General features: G+C 39.1%; 2 protein-coding genes across 5 annotated transcripts; both read right to left on the bottom strand.

Moving 5' to 3' along the window:
* On the bottom strand, positions 1-3780 carry LOC116256494 (mannose-1-phosphate guanylyltransferase 1). Of its 3 annotated transcripts, XM_050078418.1 has the most exons (6): positions 3566-3780; positions 2727-2944; positions 1741-1889; positions 1567-1629; positions 1230-1469; positions 1-968 (listed from the first exon to the last, which is right to left on the bottom strand). In XM_050078418.1, the coding sequence occupies exons 3-6, from the start codon at positions 1849-1851 to the stop codon at positions 297-299; spliced, it is 1086 nt and encodes a 361-aa protein (XP_049934375.1). In that variant the 5' UTR covers positions 1852-1889; positions 2727-2944; positions 3566-3780; the 3' UTR covers positions 1-296. The 3 variants fall into 3 exon arrangements, with proteins under 3 accessions (XP_049934375.1, XP_031488734.1, XP_031488735.1); XM_031632874.2 differs by lacking the exon at positions 2727-2944 and having other exon boundaries at positions 3566-3778; XM_031632875.2 differs by lacking the exons at positions 2727-2944; positions 3566-3780 and adding an exon at positions 2036-2676.
* Positions 3781-8204: 4424 nt separating this feature from the next.
* Positions 8205-15233, bottom strand: LOC116256200 (uncharacterized). 2 transcript variants are annotated; one of them, XM_031632485.2, is made up of 5 exons: positions 14889-15233; positions 9407-9521; positions 9241-9330; positions 8637-8735; positions 8205-8530 (listed from the first exon to the last, which is right to left on the bottom strand). In XM_031632485.2, the coding sequence occupies exons 1-5, from the start codon at positions 14954-14956 to the stop codon at positions 8432-8434; spliced, it is 471 nt and encodes a 156-aa protein (XP_031488345.1). In that variant the 5' UTR covers positions 14957-15233; the 3' UTR covers positions 8205-8431. The 2 variants fall into 2 exon arrangements, 1 of the variants encoding a protein (XP_031488345.1); XR_004173074.2 differs by lacking the exons at positions 8205-8530; positions 8637-8735; positions 14889-15233 and adding an exon at positions 11969-14882 and having other exon boundaries at positions 9308-9330.
* Between the last annotated feature and the right edge of the window lie 3608 nt (positions 15234-18841).

Genomic DNA, 18841 nt, shown 5'->3' with positions numbered 1-18841 from the left:
TTGAAAAGGAAAAACTTACTGGATTGATCGCCATAAACACACAAGAAATTGAAAGAACCAGCAACATCATTATGTTCAACAAGAAAAGAAAACCCACTACCTTATTTACATCCAACAAAAAGTATCTCATTCTCTCTCTCATCTAACCATAAATACTGCTAGTTTACAAATGAAGGAAAAAGGTAGGTAATCTACCGGAAGTGAGTGAACGACTGTAATCAAGAAAGCTTTCATCTCCGGTTAAGCTGTCTTCATTATTCCAGCCAGGCATGGCACCAACCAATCAGCCCATCAATCTACATCACGATCTCCGGCTTCAGAATGTTTGATTTGATCTCCTTGTGCGGGAGGACTACACCTCCATTGCTGTAGATCTCATCAGAGACATGCACATCCTCTCCCAATATGGTCATGTTCTCGATGCGTGCCCACTGGCCAACGGTTGAATGCCAGCCGACTATGCTGCTGGAAACACAAGCATGCTGCTTGACCCGAGCACCACTCATCACGGTGCAGCGGGAAAGCCTTACACCAGATTCGACCACGCAGCCGGGTCCGATGGCCACGTCGGGGCCAATCAGACAACCTTCCCCGATGCGTGCAGTCTCATCAACTAAAACGTTTCCAACAATGTGCGAGCCAAAGGCAAGTTTAGAAGAGGATTTCTTACGAAGGGAGTCCAGGTAAAGCCTCAGGCCTGTGATATAATCTTTTGGCTGCCCGATGTCCATCCAGAAGCCTGGTAAGACCATGGCATACAGCTTCTTCTCCGCTGCAATCTTAGGGAATACTTCTTTCTCAATCGAGGTGGGTCTCAACTGAATACGATCTAACACCGATGGGTTGAGCAGGTAGATTCCAGCATTGATCTTGTTGCCAACGAAAAGTTTCGGCTTCTCCACAAACTTCTCTACTTTCCCTGTTTGATCGTCAAGTACTACAACTCCATATTTGGACGGCTCATCAACCTGATCAAGAGAGTCGTTTTTTGGTTTCAGTCAATTAGTGGAAAAATTTGAATACTCGATGTACAGTTTCCGAAACATCATAGCAATGGACAGAACCATGAAGTCTGTTCAAAAGATTTTTCAGGTCAGTGTAAACATTTCATTTTTCTGCATATTCAAGAGAAGGAAAAATATCGGAAAAAGCAGAGGAGCAGGAAAAGGAGCAGAGATGACATGCGATGCGAGTGGCAATGAGCTAAAACAGCCTAGATACAAGGGTACCTTGGTGACCATAATGGATGCCTCGCCACCATGTGATTTGTGGAATTCAATCATTTCTTTCAGTGGATACTCACAGATAACATCGCTGTTGAGGACGAAGAATGGCTCGCCAGACTCATCAATCAGCTTTTCCCTGGCTAAGGCCAACGGGCCAGCGGTACCTAGTGGTTCAGTCTCCCGTGAACAAGTGATCTTCATCCCGAGCTTTGATTCAAAATCTTTCAAGAAGTTCAGCATTACCTGGAATACAGTACTTCTCTAGCATTTAAGTATACTAGCCAAACAAGCGTATGATGTATAAAAGAAGGGAGAAAAGAATAGGGAATATTCTTCTTACCTCCGGCTGGTAGTTGATGGCTAATACAACTTCAGTTACTCCAACTGCTTTAAGAGCCTCGATCTGTAAGCATATTCAGCGACAATTTCATCAAGTTAAGGAGTACCAATTCGGGAGAAGGAATCAAGAAAAAAAGAGCCGATGACCCAGAAAATTATGAGATTGGCAGTGTACCTGATGAAGAATCATAGGCTTATTCGCAAAATCCACAAGAGGCTTAGGAAAACTTAGAGTAAGTGGGCGTAGACGAGTTCCAAAACCTCCTACGAGAATAAGGGCCTTCATGGTGATATTCTGCTTCTACGTGCAACAAACGCTCGATTCTACACCAAGCAGATCAAAATTGAAAGATATGTAAGATTTAGGTCAGGAAGGCAATCATGCAACGGTTGTAAGGTATAAAGTTTCAGTTAAAACTAAATAGAATTCAAACACGGAATTTAAGTCGCTTCTCGCAGGAGTATATTACATGGAACACTCAGAAAACTACCATAGGTGGACTTAAACAGCATATTCTCGCCAAATGTTGGAGAAAAGACTGAAAGAACAAAAGTAGGTGTCAAGGGCAGCTGAAAAAGGGGCGAGCAGAAGAAACGGCGCGACTTCATTGAAACGGAAGAAGCTCTATATAAAAGGATACAAACAATGAAAAGCAAATAAAAAGGAGAAAAGAAAGCTTCCGAAGTTTATTTTCTAGATAACTTAGACGCTGCAAGGCCCATAAAGTAAGTCCAATGGAGTAACAGTCTAATTTCTCAAAATATATGCCCGATTAGAGATATTGAAGATATCATTCAACCAACGAAAAACACCAAAATTAACAGCTGCTAGTAAGACGCAACACGGGGAAATTAGTAAAAGTCTCCAAAGAATGATGAAATGCCCTATAAGGAAAGGAATAGGCTGTTCTCGTCAAATAAGAAAGAAAAGATTTATATTAACATGGAGAGCACGACAGTCCAAGAAAATGAAAAAGGAAAATAATAGATTGAGTACATTGTGAAAGACTCAGCCGCTTTAATGCTGCCAACAAACCAAGAACTTTACGCATAGGTGCACCATTCACGTTGGGGAAGCAAATGACATAATGCACCATACCAAAATTAAATAACCATGTCACAACTGCGAAAAAGTCTTAGGTGCGCCGGCGACTTACTTACGCGAGACAGAGAGAGAAAGGGAGAAAGAGGCTTCCACCTGGATCTGAGGAAATGGTTAAAAAGGGCAAATACAGCAATCACAGAATTAACTTTCAATGTTTGTGGTGCAAAATGTAGCTGGCTGATGTACAATTAGAAGCGGAAAACACAAAGATGGTCCCATGGATATTAGCATTTGAGCGAAAAGCACAGAAAGCCAGATGGTGGTTCACCGGAATCTGCAAAAACACAACCCAGGGAAAATAGAGCTCCAGCATAGGTGAAAAGCCGAAATCCATAAGAGGCGAAAGGACGCACCAAAAAAAAAAGAGCGGAAAAAAAGAAAAAAACGGTTTCCTCTCACTTCGCTCGAAATGAATCACTGTAAATAGACGCACCGTCAGAAATGAACAAAGAGCAGCATAATCGTGAATTAGAACCTCTAAAATTGGCCAGGATGACATTATGAAAGGGCTATAAAAGCAAATGAAAATTAAGATATCGCGAAAAATAGACCAGAAAATTAAATTAAGATTATTAGCGGCGAGATCTGCACGAAGTTCTGAAAAAGAACCAGCAGCTCGGAGAAAAGATGAAAAAAAAAAAGAGCCAGGGGATTTGGAGAAGTTAGTCCTAAGGTTCCACAAACACCGACGAAAAAAGATGAAAGAAAAGAATACAGATCTGGAAGTACAGAACCACATTGCGAACAAAGACGAAAAGAAAACCACAAATTCAGCGGAAGAGACAAAGAAAATGAAAATGACGACGATTAGAAGGCAGATTCCAGCCGGAAACTCGCAAAAACGGCTAGACATTCACCGAAACGGATGCTAGACTGCCAACGGTAGGATGCTTACCGACAAAACGATAGATCCGAGCCGGGAAACGAGGTCTCCGCAGCGATCACGGCGTAGGAATCGTCGAGGGAGGGAAGGCCGGGGACCGAGACGCTTTTCCCCGCGCTTTTCTCCTTCCTCCCGCGGAGCGAGGGCTCGTCGATCGACTCGGGACTCGGGAGAGCGCGATCCAAAGCAGAGTGCCGTTGTCGGCAGGCCGTGGAATTTAAACGGCCGCGTTTGGGCGGATCTCAAACCCGTTGCCTTCCACTATTTAACCGAACGGGTCGAGTCCGCGCACCCCACCGCCCGCCAAGGTAAAGCACAAACAACCATGAGCCAACGCCCAGCAATTCTTCCTATTTACCTGGGTCTGCGTCCGGATCTTCATCTAAAGAGTCTCTTCTCTGTAACAAATATTACCTTCAGCTCGTAAAATAAGTGCTTTCTTAAAGTATTTTTACTATGAAGGGCGTGGATCTAAGTAATAAGCTTGCGGTATTAAACAAGGTTCGTTAGCTTAATTGCTAGCTTTGTTATAGTCTTTTTAGTGGCAGAGCCAGAATTGTTTTAGTTGAGGAGTATTAATGGGAAGTAGCTAGATTTTTAGCCTCTCAACAGAAGCACCAATAATTAAGTAAGCAAATGGTGAGGGGCCCAATACACAACAGAACAAATTTTGCTGGACCCGTATGGGCAACTGCCCCCATAAGCCCACATGTGGCTCGACCACGGGCCAATAATTGCCTACTGAAGTCCATAAATCAAGTAACACATTTCATTCTTTTAACTGCCTCCTCCATTATAGGAATAATGAATTCCCCTTCTTTCCAGCACTTGTCCACTTTCTTTTTCAGCCTCTGGAAGTTTTCTCGTTCGATTCACTTTGGAAGTCCCATTTCACCTCTTCATGTTGGGTTTTTGGGCTTCAAGAAACAACGGTTTGTGCTGGATACGCTTGCCCAGATGACTAAGATTTGGTTGTCTTTGCAAAATGTTTCAATGCCTTTGATAGTTTGACAAGAAAGACTCATGCAAAGATCAGATGGGGAGCAAAATTTAAGACACTTCATCGGTTTCAACTTCGTTGTAGCACCTTGTGGTGTAGAGCTTTTCTGGACTTGCTTGAGTTCATGCTTTTGGGATCGAGAAAACTCGAAGCCTTTAACTTTTCATTATTGAGGCAAGCAATAGGATACCAAGTTTCCCACCTTGACAGCATTTTTTGAATTTTCATACAGATCGTGTTCGTTGTAGGATCTCATAATATACATCATTTCTTTCAATACATTAAGGTTACCAACGTATATAAGAAACTGTTGGCAGATTTTAAAACTCTCAACTGAGGAAACGTGTATCACAAAATGAAAGCAGGAAGCCACCAGATTTAAACGTGGATACTACTGAACTTTGTTTGTTACTACATTTACACTCGTGTGCGGAAGATATGAAGACATGAACACTCATGAGTTGAAGCAAGTACCGGACTTTTATCACCAAAATCTTGCAAAGTAGATGCTCAAACCTGAGTGATTACCATTTCCTTGTCTTCATATTTCTAGCTCTATTTAACGTCGCTTTCCAATTTTTATCTTCTGTAGAGCGAAAAGATATTTGAATGTTAGCACGTCTTTCTTGGCCATGTTTCATGATCAGCCCAATAGGCAATTAACAAGCAAAGGCACGCACTAATTCAGATATGTCGTCGGTTCATTTCTAACATTTTAAGAACTCATTGGTTTATCTTTCTCTCTCTCTATGGGATACTTAAAGAAAGAGGTTGGTTTTTATTTTCCCATCAAAACTAATATATGAGGTCTCTGGTAGCTACAGGTTTCTTTCTACACATAAACAATTAGCTCATATGTCAGAGGCAACTTATATTACAATCAAAACAAGACAGCTCTTAACATATGTTAGCATATTTTATGTGTAGTTTAACTTTGTAAACTGATCTTACAATCGATTTAATAGGAAACGCCAAGCTGTAGATTCGGATCCTCAATCATTGTCATCCTCCTCTCCGGAAACCTACGGATTTCATGAGAGTGGATCTAGCGGGAAGATGCTGCCCTAACATTTGAGGGTTTTTTTTTTTTTTTTAAGGATCTTTTTAGAAAAGGTCACACTTTTCATGAAAGCTGCGAAATGAAGGCCTGAAGTAACTCTCCATTAACCTAAAAAGTAGAATTTACGTTCTTTTCTCAATATTATCCTTCATCAAGTACGTTCTTACACTTCTTCACTTTTCTCGATTTCTAATGTGCCACTTAAAGTAATATAAAAAAAATTGCAGCTGGCATTTTATATTTTCTAATTTTATTTTCCAAGTATTGGCAAAAAATAGGCATGAAAAGTAAAATTTCCTTTTTTTTTTATCGAAACGGCACCTACATTACATTTGATTTATTTTCAAATTTATATGTTCAAAGTAAGCTTGAAAATGAAATTTCTAATTTTTTATCAAAATCACACTTGGGACTACACTTGAAGCTCATGTGCGTTTGGTTCCACGTGATCTCACGCCATCATTTAAGGGGTTATGCTTAGTTTTATGTGTTGAAAAACACAAATAAACAAAGCACGTTCTTTTAACATGGAGTATTTGTTTACCCACACCATCGGCCTTGAACCGACAGTGCTATACATATAGACTTTGATTACAAAGATAAACAATAATTATTTCCCAAATTATGGAGCAGTTACAAGAGGATTTATTTGATCAGAATCTATTTCAAAATTATTTGAATAATGGCTCCCTCTGTTGCCTAGAATTACTGCCATTTTTGTGAGATAAATGCAGTACTATGATATTATCACATGGCTTGATATCGTGTTTTGATATTTCATTGCATTTGGTAACTGCCATGTGTTACCTTTTTTATTCATTTGGGTATGTTTTGGATCATCCATGATCGCATGTTAGGATCATTTCCATCCTCAATGGCGTCACACATCATCTCTTTTATCTCCCCTCAAACTAGACCACAATTTGTTGAGTCTCAATTTGCCATTGACATCTTGTTTAGAATTGGATCGAGTCTTTTCTTGGGTGAAGAAGTTGGCAACCTTTTCGGTCATCCAGACTCCAGAGGATTTATTGGGGCATAAATCTTCTTCAGCGAACTCTACTATACTATCACGTTTAAAAAAATAAAAGAAAAGAAAAGAATTTAACGTGGAGCATTTGCTTACCCATGGCATATGGGGCCGTTATTAATAAATTTATTTCAAAATTATTTGAATAATGGCTTCCCCCTCCCTTGGATTGCTGCTATTTTGGTGACATAAATATAGTAAAATCATGGTTTGATATCTTGTTCGCACGGCCTGATATATTATCTCGATAACTTTGATTGCATTTGGTAACTGCGATGTGTTACCCTTTTTTCTTCATTTGGACATGTCGTAGATAATCCATGATCTTCATCGGCAGCTACACTAATTCCTTTGTAATCATCCTCATCCTGAATATCATCACATCATCATCTCTTTAATTATGTGGAGATGTTACTTGTTCAAAAACGACTTATTATAGCTGTTCCCACTTTTGAGACTTCTTGTTGGATGAGGATGTTAAGATAACAGTTTGATTAAGTAGAACCATCGTGTGCGCTTGCGGGGTCGGTCTCACATGCATTTGCCACTTAAATTGATGAATGGCTGGGAAGGATAAGCATACTTTATCTCATGACAAGCTCATAGCCACAGCCTGGCTGCAAAAGGTGCAGAAATTGTCAAGGCCACAGCCATGCTCTATATTGGCCAAGGGAAGAGAACAAGTTAATTAAGATACTAAATTTTAATGCAGCCACAACTAGCTTTCATGACTACCACTAAACATAGGACCGGTAGCAGAGCTAGAAATTTTAGGCTGAGGGACACTAGTTGGTACATTCTCATACAGGGCCACCAATACAAATGAACAAATAGTTGAGGGCACCATGTGAAATGAAAATAATAGATAAATATTGTGGGGGCTGATGTGGACAACTGCCCATGCCTGGCCACATGTGTGGCTCCGCCAACGGCGCAGAACTATGTTTATATTTTATAATTGCCTGCCGCCTTACCCATTTGGTGGTAAGTGGTAAGGACAATTGGACATCAGAACTGATGCTACCCTTGGTATAAGAGAACACCCCTCCCCCCCGGCTGACTTACCTTAATGAGACGTAATCTTTTGCCTTATTTCATATTCTTCAATGAAGCCACTGTAAGATAAGCTGTAGATGCCAAATTAATGCTTCATTTGAATAGAAAACGCATTCTATTATTGGGATTCTAGTTACGGTTTCTAAATCAAATAATCAAATAGTGAATATAATAAAACCATGTCCCATAAAACACTAGACATAACCGCACCCTGCCTGTATTAAAAGCATATTGTTCTTAAAATATGTTTTCCTCATTAAATGCCCCTAAAGAGAACAGTAAAGACGCTCAAATTACTCGATTGCTTCAACGGCCAGGCCAATCAGACTTCAATAATTAGGGTCTCACGTCAAATCCTGCCTGACTATCGATTTCCTAGAAGTTCCTCGAATTTACTCCATTGAAAGCCGACGTTTAGGTCACGATTAAAGCAAAGTATGGCGGGTTCTCGCTACCATTGTGGCACTACGAAGGAAACTTCACAAGTCTGTCACCAACAACGATCGAAAGAATAAACACAAACCTTATACGAAAATAACAATTTAATGACAAAATCTCAAGAATAGTACATCACATAGAAGGGGCACAGTTCCTCCTGCCAACTAATTTCGAAAGGTAAACAAAAAATGTTCATCTGGAAAGAGAAACCGACACGCTTTCCTAATTCAAACCCTTGTGACAAATCTCACCTAAAGCGTTACAAAAAGAAGTGTAGAAACCGCCCATACCCACTTAGTTGGTCTTTGTCTTGACTACCTTCTTCTTGGGCTTCTTCGGGAAAGAGTTCTTCATCCCAAGGAAGAATACCAGTGCACCGAACAGAGCTAAGTTCTGCATATAGGGAATAGATGAAATGTAAAAAGTTGATGAGCATTCAGGGCTGAGAATCAGAGACTCGTTTGGTACTAGGGACAAGATCATTGACACTAAACCTTACCTGAACAAATTCAGAAAATGCAGGCATGAATTGGGGCTTCTCAATGTCGTAGTTGTAAAAGTCATGAAGAATGGGCGTCGCAATAGCCAAATAAATAAGCTGCAGCATCAGAGGGTAATAATGATTCATTATAGGAACTGAAGGCATAAGCTAGAAAACATGGAACAATATGCACAATATCACACGTTAGAGAAGCAAAAAAATATTGCAAGCAAGCAAGCACATACATGTCTCCTGCAGGCTGCAGGGGGGTGTGTGTGTGTTGTTCATGGACAGAAATTATTTCCATATCCACAAATTTCGAAATCAAACATGTTGAGAAAATTAACTTGTCTGACACTAATAGAAAGAGACCCTATTCCATTTAGCTAAGGAAGGTGCAGGTGCCCCCAAGAATACAAATTTGCTTTCAAAATCCAAAATATCAGACCAACATACTTTATTAAATTAGCTATATTACAAGGAATAGACTTCCAACACACAGCTACTTAAAAGGAAGTGCATACATGCAGGTTAGAATTCTATACTGAAACCAACAAGAAGATGTGCTTGCAAGCATCAAATTCAAGTGGTTGTGAAAAAGAATTATACAAGAAATTCCTACCAGAAGAGAGGCTCCGAAGGAGCTGCCAAAGATAAAGAGAATGCCGCCAACTCCTTTCAAAGCAATAGCTGCTGCAACTAGATGTTTAATCTGCAACAAATGGAAATTTTGATCAAATTAAGAACATACTTAAGCATTCAGGATGCTTTTGAAGCAGACTCGTTACCTCAACTGGTGGCAGTTGAACTCCAAGAGAATTAGTAACATGGCCCTTAAACAGGTTGTACTTTGGTGAGAATTGCTTGACTGCTGGCCCACCATCAGTACCAAATTCATTCAGCCTGAAACAAAAGATACCGGATAAATCCTGAGAGGGCATATGAAGCTTGAAAAGCTAAAGATTATTTTTCCACTTAATAACATAGGTAAGAAGCCCGCATCTCAGGAACTAATAGTCCCAGGAAGCAGATCATTAAATGAGTAAGACACAACCCAGGTAGAACAGACACGGCTGGGAGGCAGTCGTACCTGTGTTGACACATTGAAACGGATATAGCAACACACTTGGACATGGCATTTTTTATTTTTGGGTATTCATTATGAAATTCTGCAGGGTATTGTGAACTTTGGAATTTTTTGTCGAATTTTGGATTTTTGCATATTTTTTATGGTGTTTTCCATATTTCTTGTGGAATTATGCATATTTTTTGTGGAAGTCTGCACACATATATACATATATGTAGATATACATTGCCATATCCCATGTCCAAAACTTTTAAAATTGTTATGTCCATACCAGTATCCATGCCCGTACAAGTATCTGTGTGACTTAGGATTAGGACACAACAGCTCTTTTTGTGCATGATTGCTTCCCATAATTAACCCACAACATGAAGATGAGAAGTTACAAAGGGACAAGAACAAACATAATGGTTTAGTTAGTGCCATTTTATCAATTCATTATAACATATCCAGGTCATATGTACCATAGGACCTGATCCCTTATGATGCTACCAATATAAATGGCACAGAGATGGTTAATCAACTAAAATTTTCAATGTGCTGCATTAAGACAGGTAAAAGTAAACACAAGCATAAGAAAATAACACTTCTAGAAGTAATGCGCCCGGGTCAATGGTCATCCAATATTCATATACGTTGCAGAATGGAAATTTGCCAGAGCTTGGAGCATCAACAATGTCTTAGGAAAGATAGTCAACTAAATTACCAACGAGATGGTTCATCCTTCTAAAGACTAAAGGGAATCCATTTTCAAAATTTAAGCCATTAACAGTAAAAAATCTTGATACAACAGAGTTTCTAATAAAAGCATTAGATATTAGAAGAACCCAGAAAATATGGCATATGTACTTTACAGAAAAAATGCATAGTTAATAAAGCTTCTTTTGAAAATAACCTTCAACATTTATCTTCAGGGCTGTTTGGACCATAGCTACAAATATCGTTCTCGGGTTTTTATCAGCAAGGTTTCTCTCGGATATTTTTTGAAAAAGTTGTTTTTTTTTAGAAATGTCAGAGTTTTTTAAAAACATAAAAAATCAAAATAGATAAAAATACAAGAAATGAAAAACTAATAAGTATTGTATTGCATTAGGAGGTCACATTAAATACCTAAAACAAGATGAAATAAAAGTATAAAACAATGAAACAAAAGTTGAAAAAATAAAAACAGAAAACGAACTAAAATATAAACAAAAAATCTGCGTCAAAATCATGATAAATTGATTTTTTAAGTTACTTTGTACATGATTTCGCTTTGCGAGTGCGTGCTTTCTGAAAGAAGGGAATGGGTGGTCATTACAATTTTCATTGAATGGTTCTTGATACTGAAGGTCACTTAACTCATTTAAGTCAGACAAATCGTTCAAAGTGCTTACCAAATTTGAAATATCACAATATTTTTCCTTTTTTTTGTTTTTTTCTTTGTTCCATTAATATTGTGATATTTTGAAAAACATCGCGATATTTGTGCCTATGGTTTGGAGTCTTTGGACGTTTCATTTTTTCTCAACATCCATGAAAGATGCTATTAATAAATCCACTCCCATTTCCATTATCCCCTCCATCTCAACTCTGACTCTCAAAGACATTCAGTTCCAAGTTCCCACCTGGGATCATTATTATAAGTTCTGCAAGTGACTTTTCTAACCATGGTAAGGCAAAAAATTGACTCATCTAGGTTGCATACATTTGGATTTCCATATTCAGTCTTTATATTAATGGGACTCGATGACCTCTAACCGTCAATCATAAATTCAAAATATCATGGCCCCTTAAAAAGAACACGGCAAATCTATCATCATCAACTAGTTAACAATAACATATGAGACACAAGTAAACAACTTTGTCACAGTAAGAGCACAGAGATAATCACCGGGATTGTGAAAGATATTCCACTAGAACCTTTGTGATAGCAAGAGTTCTAAGACAACCCTTCAATGGTTTTACTGTTATTGAATAGAAAATATCCTTTAAAGTCTATAGACTCAGAATCTTAAGTTGAGTAGCACATGCATAGGGGGAGGGGGGTGAGAGAGAGAGATAGAGAATTTTTAAACTATCTTAGCTTTATATATATACTTTTTTGTGGCATCAATTCACTACGTTATTATTCCATATGGAAAGACCATAATACTGGCCTTGAAATTCAGAGCCGACACCATTGCAGCATCTCTCTGTAAGACTGTAACTCCATTACCTTACATTTATAAACAAAAGTAGTAAATATTTATAATTGTAGAAACTTAACAATCTAGAACAACGATACCTGGTATTCTTAAATGTTGAAATTCATGAAATCGGCGAACATAATCTGCTTATTCGCCAACCAAGCTAAAGCCTGGCAGCTTTTTTAATCCTTCGGCTTTCATAATCTTTCTCAACCTCATGACATCCTCCCACTTTCCAACCTCTGCATAAATGTTGGACAGAACCACATAAACTCCATGATTGTCAGGTTCCAGCTCGAGCATTTGCTTCACAACTCTTTCAGCAATTTCAATGTTACCATACATTTTGCAAGCTCCTAATAATGCTCCCAAAACCACCACATCAGGTCTCATATCCATTTTCCCAATAAGCTCCTCTGCCTCCCTCAACCTTCCTGCCCGACCCAAAAGATCAACCATGCATCCGTAGTGTTCAAGTTTAGGCCTAATATCATAGACCCTATACATTGAGTTGAAGATCTCTTGGCCCACATCAATCAACCCAGCATGACAACAGGCAGATAAAACTCCAACAAAGGTAATATCATTAGGCAATGATGCATCTTCCTTCTGCATTTCTGAGTAGAGATGGAGTGATTTTTCAGCATGCCCATGCATGGCCATTCCACAGATAAAGGCATTCCAGGTGGCACTATTTCTCTCAGGCATGTCACTGAACAACTTGCTTGCTATTTCAATCCTACCATTCTTTGCATACATGTCAATGAGAGCAGTGCCTAAAATCACCCCAATTTGTATTCTCTCCCTCTCTATGTAGGCATGGATATGTTCCCCAATCTCCAAGTTTCCCAATTTGGCACAAGAAGAGAGCACTGAACAAAGGGTCGCTTCATTCGGTTTAACCCCAGCCTCGACCATTTCATTGAACAAACTTAAAGCACTCTCTGAGCAACAGTTTTGAGCATACCCACTAATCATAGTAGTCCACATAATTACATTTTTCATCAGTATATTGTCAAACAACCGACGGGCACACTCTAAGCCACCACAACAAGCATACATGTGCAGTAAAGCATTGGCTACATGGACATCAAACTCAAATCCACTTTGCAGAACATGGGCATGGACTTGTTGGCCAGAAGACAGAGCAACTGCCTTGGTACAAGCCTTGAGAAGGAAAGGGAATGTGTGTTTGCCAGGCATGATGCCTTCCATCTTCATCTGCTTATACAATAGAATGGCATTATGTGGGGTAGGGCTTAATGCATGTGCCCTAATGATGGTATTCCACATGAAGGTGTTAGGCTCAAAGGTATGATGGAAAAGTCTTAAAGCGTAATTGAGATCCCCTTTATCCGAGAGGGCACAAAAAACCATGATCCTGCTAGCTGCATAGTTATCTTGAATACGACCAGAGACAATCATCTGGGCATGCACTTGGTGCACTTGTTTCATGCACATGCATCTATCTGCTAGAAAGGAAAGGTTTGGGACTTTGTGGTGGTTGATTGCATGTTGTGAATAATGAACTAAAATAGCAGAACCAGAAAGAAGAACAGGTAGCATAAGCTGCCTTCTTATACCCTGTGAAGCCTGCATGTTCAACTGTTGACAAAGGTTTGACTAGCAGCAATATTTGTAATAACGTCCATTGATTGGAAATTTAATCTTCAATTAAATCTTTGTAAACGGCATCATCAATGTTTGGTTAAAACTTTGTATCTAACGCCATCCTATAAAAAACACAAAAGAAAAATAAATGTAACAAGTTTTGCAAAATGATAAAAAAAATGAAAAGGAAAGAATAATAATACTTGTAGGAGGGAAATCTAGTTTATCCTTCTACCAAACAAGACACTGGAAGAGAGTAAAAATAGAAAGCTATAGAAAGACATTGGTGATACCAAAAACGTAAAATAACATTTAAGGATAATATGTTATGATGTGAAGAAAAAACAGACCAGCCATGTTCCTCTCTGCCATTGAAACTTTCTTTTTATGATATCGACGATGTATAAATGAATCACCACATTGAAACTATTAGCGTTTTAGATTTTGGAGCACTAACATTGCCTGGAACATAAACAGGATGAAGGTCCTTTTGTCTATTCGGCATTAACCAAAACCAATCCAAACATCCGATTTTCCAGAGATTACGCTCTTCATCGCAAACATCTTCATCAAGGCCACAAGCTAGACCCAATAGCCTCTGGCCCTCTGTATGTTGCTAGAAGCCTAAAATATAACATATTTTAAATATTCATTACCAATAAACGAAATTTCCTATTAATACATGTAAAACTCCTATCTCAAGCCACCCGTACTTGATTCCACATGTTCTTACAGGACATATGTTTTGAATTATTTCTTACTTGAGAATAGAACTCTATCCAAGGCAATTGGCAAAAGACAGAGACCTCCAGAGAAGATAAGAAGCACGGTTTTTCAGCCGTCGGTTGGAGAAGCGCGCCTTATCATACTTCCATTCGAAGAAACACTTCTCTCTTTAACAACTAGCACAAGCACTAAATCTCAGAGAGAACTTGTCAATGGACAAGCACAAGGCCAAGGCAGCATATTCTTCACAAAGTACAAAGGAAGCAGAAAACAATAGTTCCAAAAATCTAAACGAGAGTTCCGGATCACGATGAGACCGTGACGATACGAAGCACCACCAACTGAGCACATTAACCAACTCCTATCACGAAAGAAGAGAATATTTCTCCCAAATCAAACTGCTAAAACAAGAAAAGTTACAAATAACAATTTTCGTAAAAGGAAAAAAAAAAAAAAAGATGTCATTTTCCCACATCACACTAACGGACACGTTACCTAACGAGGCAGAAAGCTACTTAGCACAAGCTCTATCTTTCTCGAATCAAAATGACAAGTTTCAAGGTTCCCAAATGAGAACTTAAAAAACGATAAGTAACATCCATAAAACAGCAAAAGCGAAAAGAAAAAACAGATCTAGTTTTGTCGATGACGAGAGAGAGCGAAAGAGAGAGAGGCGCTCACATCTGCCACGCGGACAGGATGAACACGCTTGAGAATAGAACTCGTCCGAAGAAGGAAGCGAACCCCATATTTTCCGGCCGGGAGCGTCGCCAAGAGATCCGCAGCTGATTTAAGGAGCAACAGAGAGAGAGATCCGGTCAGAATCCGACTTTGGATCTAGGGATCTAACGGTGAGAGTTCCTCTTAGGATCGATCCCTGGAACCACACAGGAACTCCAGCAGCTAGGGCTCCGCCGGATTCGCTCTCTCTCTCTCTAATGAGGAGGCTCGAGTACACGCTCTCTTTCCACCCCCACACGACGAGTCCACTCGGCGGATCTCCAGGGGTCTAGCGAAAGTCCGCCCCCCCGATCTCTTTTATAGTCGCACTCACATCCCCACCCGCTATCATCTCGTGAGGAGTGGGGGCCTGTCCGTCTGTTGGCCTTCGAAATGGAAACGACATATCTCACCGTCGATCGTCTCGGCCGCAAGACACATCCGACGGCTCCCATCGCTCCATGACGTGTTCGCCTCCAGCTAACCCCGACGCCTACTATGATTGTACGCAGAGATTCAGGCGATGTTCCCCCTTTTGGCCACGTTGAAATTTCAATGTCGATCGATTCCGTTCAATTGGATGTTTGATGGCAGTGATTTGAAGGAGCAAAGGACATGGGATTGGACATTGGATCCAGAGTTAAGTCTCACATATAGTCCAATATCTGGTTGAAATCAAAAGAGCGGTCCTTAAATGGTTTCCTTGATTAAAGAATGCCTTCTGTTGACCTATAATAAGAGGGCATTTGACATATGTTTCAAGAATATTTTCTGTAATTATGCATGACGTTGAATTGTTGGATATAAGAAATTTATATTTTCTTAAAACAAGAACATAGTGTTCTTAAAACGTGTATTTCAATAACACAAAATTCTTTTTATCAAACATCGTCTGTCTAATGATCCATGGAAGACTCAAGTTTGATACCAAAAAAAGAGCTTGAACTACCTGTTTGCAATATCTAAAATCTCAATCAATCAAACACCCCCTAAATGAGTTTGGAGTCGGAAATTATCTCATCTAAACCGACCTGGGTCTACTTACGGTTCAGAAAGCATATAAACTCAATGGGATACGGATCCCACTAAGAAAAAAAAAAATAAATGAACGACTTGTGGTTGGAGAAATAATTATCGGTTGGTGGAGTAAAAGTGGCAGAATAAATGCGAGCAACTTCTTCTTAGCAGCTGGAGTCTTCCTCCCTAATTACTAACGCGAAAAGGAACTATAACGACGGAGGCAAAGGGACAAGGTATTGGGACGTGAACTCGTGAAGTGATGGCGTGAGATACAACGACGAGAGCAAGGAGCTGGGACTTGCTCTTATCACAAAGACAATGACGTTTTAAGTTGCGGTGAAGCAGCGATGGGACCCATTAGCTGATTGCATAGACAGCCATAAATGAACAACCGGAAGCCTCACCAGTAGTCATCCCTTCTAATTAGAAATATGTTAAACAATCAATAGGAGTGAAAGCATAGAAAATGGTACTTCTTTGATTGTCAAGGGCGTTGTTACATTAATAAGAATGCATAACACGGAAGGAAACAAGAATAAATATATATATATATATAGCTCCTGTCTTGAGGAACCCCGAGAATGAATCTAGTTATTGATTGTGTCATAAAGGCCTTTATGCTCGCACCCCAATCAACTCCCTAGAGGAATGTGTGTCTCTATAAGATCTGTCATACTGTGTCCAATCTTGAAGTTAATTTTATACATATGACCAGCAACGAGAAAAATGAATACAATAGCTAAATGAAGATGGGCAATATCAGTCAGCCATAAACTTTGAGTTTGTGGATGGAATCCCTTGAGAAGGGTTAGAAGGGCAGTTCACGCTCCTTGGGAGGTTCCACTGTGGGGATGCTTCAAAGAACTCATTTTTTTGTTCATTCATTATGATAATAGGATGTCCAGCATTATGAAGAACACTATGTTACTAAGAGATATACTCTTGAGCATCTCGTGTCCGAGTGCAGAGAGTTTGAAGCAATATTTCTACATGGATTGGGTAGTTTTGATCTAAGATTTTGATTGTTCCAGGTTTCAGCAGCAGTAGCATATTGCTCCATGAAGCTAAGGTAAAAAATATGAAATAAACAAGTGTTTTCATGTCTCTACCACCAGGTCAATTCTGTCCAACTTAATCCCTCAACTCCTTGTTGTTTGAAGAAACCCTCCACTTCAATTGGTCTTTATCAGCTGTTTTGCTAAGATTTTGAATAGCTGTCTCCGAATTCAAACTGATTATGTTTTCCTTATTCCTTGGAGATTGGCCATAAAAGTGTTGAAAGTGAGTGGTTTCTGACGGGGTGACGATATGGTAAGGGAGAAATATAGAGGGTGTCAAGATATTCCTCCCTGATCTATATCATAAAGATTTGAAAATCGCAGACATAAAATCAAACCTTCTTTCTTCCAATCTCAAATCCGACCTTCTTTCAATGGTAAAATAAGAATTTCAATTTGAGGATCATGTCCGAACTGAGATTGTTAGTTTGATAAACCATGGAGGATCTTTTGCCACATCAAATGATCCCTTGATTTTAAATCCGAAGTAAACCATAAGGGTGTAATCCTCGCAAGCCAGCCTCACCTTTTCATTAAAAAAACGTAGTTTCGTCCTAAAGAGCATCTTCACATGCGTGCTGAAACTGAAGACCAATTCTCTAACTTCGCATCTAAACCTTACTCTTATGCCAAGCAAGATGGTTGGGATCCACTAAAGGCTCTTGATTTCGATCTCAGCAATTTATTTTATTTTCATTAGATTTGTCCGAGTTAGTTGGCTTGTTGAAGTGCACAACTGATAGTCAATCCTAGCTAATTCACTTTTGGAATTTTCGGTATGCATGGACTAAGTCCGATTTAAACCTCTTGTTGTGAGTTTGGATCTTGGATTTGTGATTAGATTAAACATTTTATTAAGCCAAATTGTGATTGGCAGTTGATAAAAGAGTTTGAGATGCAATCAGATTAAGATTTTAGTTGGATTTCGATTTAACTTGGACTTGTGTCAGACGGACGAACTCCATGGATGTTCCAAGAAATTATATTGTTGCTATATGGAACACGCTGCCAAATATTTTGTTTTTGAAACTTTGAAGGTATAATGTGATCGCATGCCCCACCGTTTTTTAATCTTTAGTTACAAACGAAGCTTACAAGAATAATTTCTGTGAACAGGTTCAAACAAGATGATGGCAGGCTGAGACTTGACTCGCTATAGTCTTCAAGTTTCTCTCTAAATTCAAAAGTCTTGATTCAACTCTAAATATCATTCATATGAACTGGTCAAACACGGGACATCTAATTATCATATAGAATCCAGAAAAACGAAGAAAATGACACCCTTAGCAGATCCAGCTCATTCCCAGTCTTCCTGCCTTGATTTGATATTTCATGGAAATCACTAAGCTCAGCTCCAATTAATAAAATATGCAGAAAGCCCCATCTACACCAACTTGCGCTAAGTGGTGCTCAGACTTCAGCTTTTCAGCATCACATGTGAACACGAATAACAGTATTAAAGGTGGGTGCATCTGTTTATTTGTTAATGAAAATAATAAGAGGTCTGGAGCAGCTTTATAAAATAAGGCTTTTTCTTTCTTGGGAAGCGAGACCTCGCCTCATTAATTTAACCTGTTATAAGTATGATTATTTATCTTTAAGTGTTAATACCTTGAGGTGGAAACCCTAAGTCCCTAAGCGCATATACAGCAAATGCTTAGAGTTAAATGTATAAATTTTGATCAATTCGTCTTAGAAGTGTAAATCCTTAAAGACAGACACGAATTTGGAAGTTAAGAACATTCATAACCACATAATCGTCAAGTTAATTAATATGGTCAAACGTCTTCGTTTCAAATAAACTAAAGCACACAGATTTAAATGAAAACGGTGTGC

This window comes from Nymphaea colorata, chromosome 6, assembly GCF_008831285.2.
Source record: "Nymphaea colorata isolate Beijing-Zhang1983 chromosome 6, ASM883128v2, whole genome shotgun sequence".
Taxonomy (NCBI): domain Eukaryota; kingdom Viridiplantae; phylum Streptophyta; class Magnoliopsida; order Nymphaeales; family Nymphaeaceae; genus Nymphaea; species Nymphaea colorata.
The sequence above is the reverse complement of the archived record's forward strand: the minus strand, read 5'-3'. Positions and strand labels throughout refer to the sequence as shown.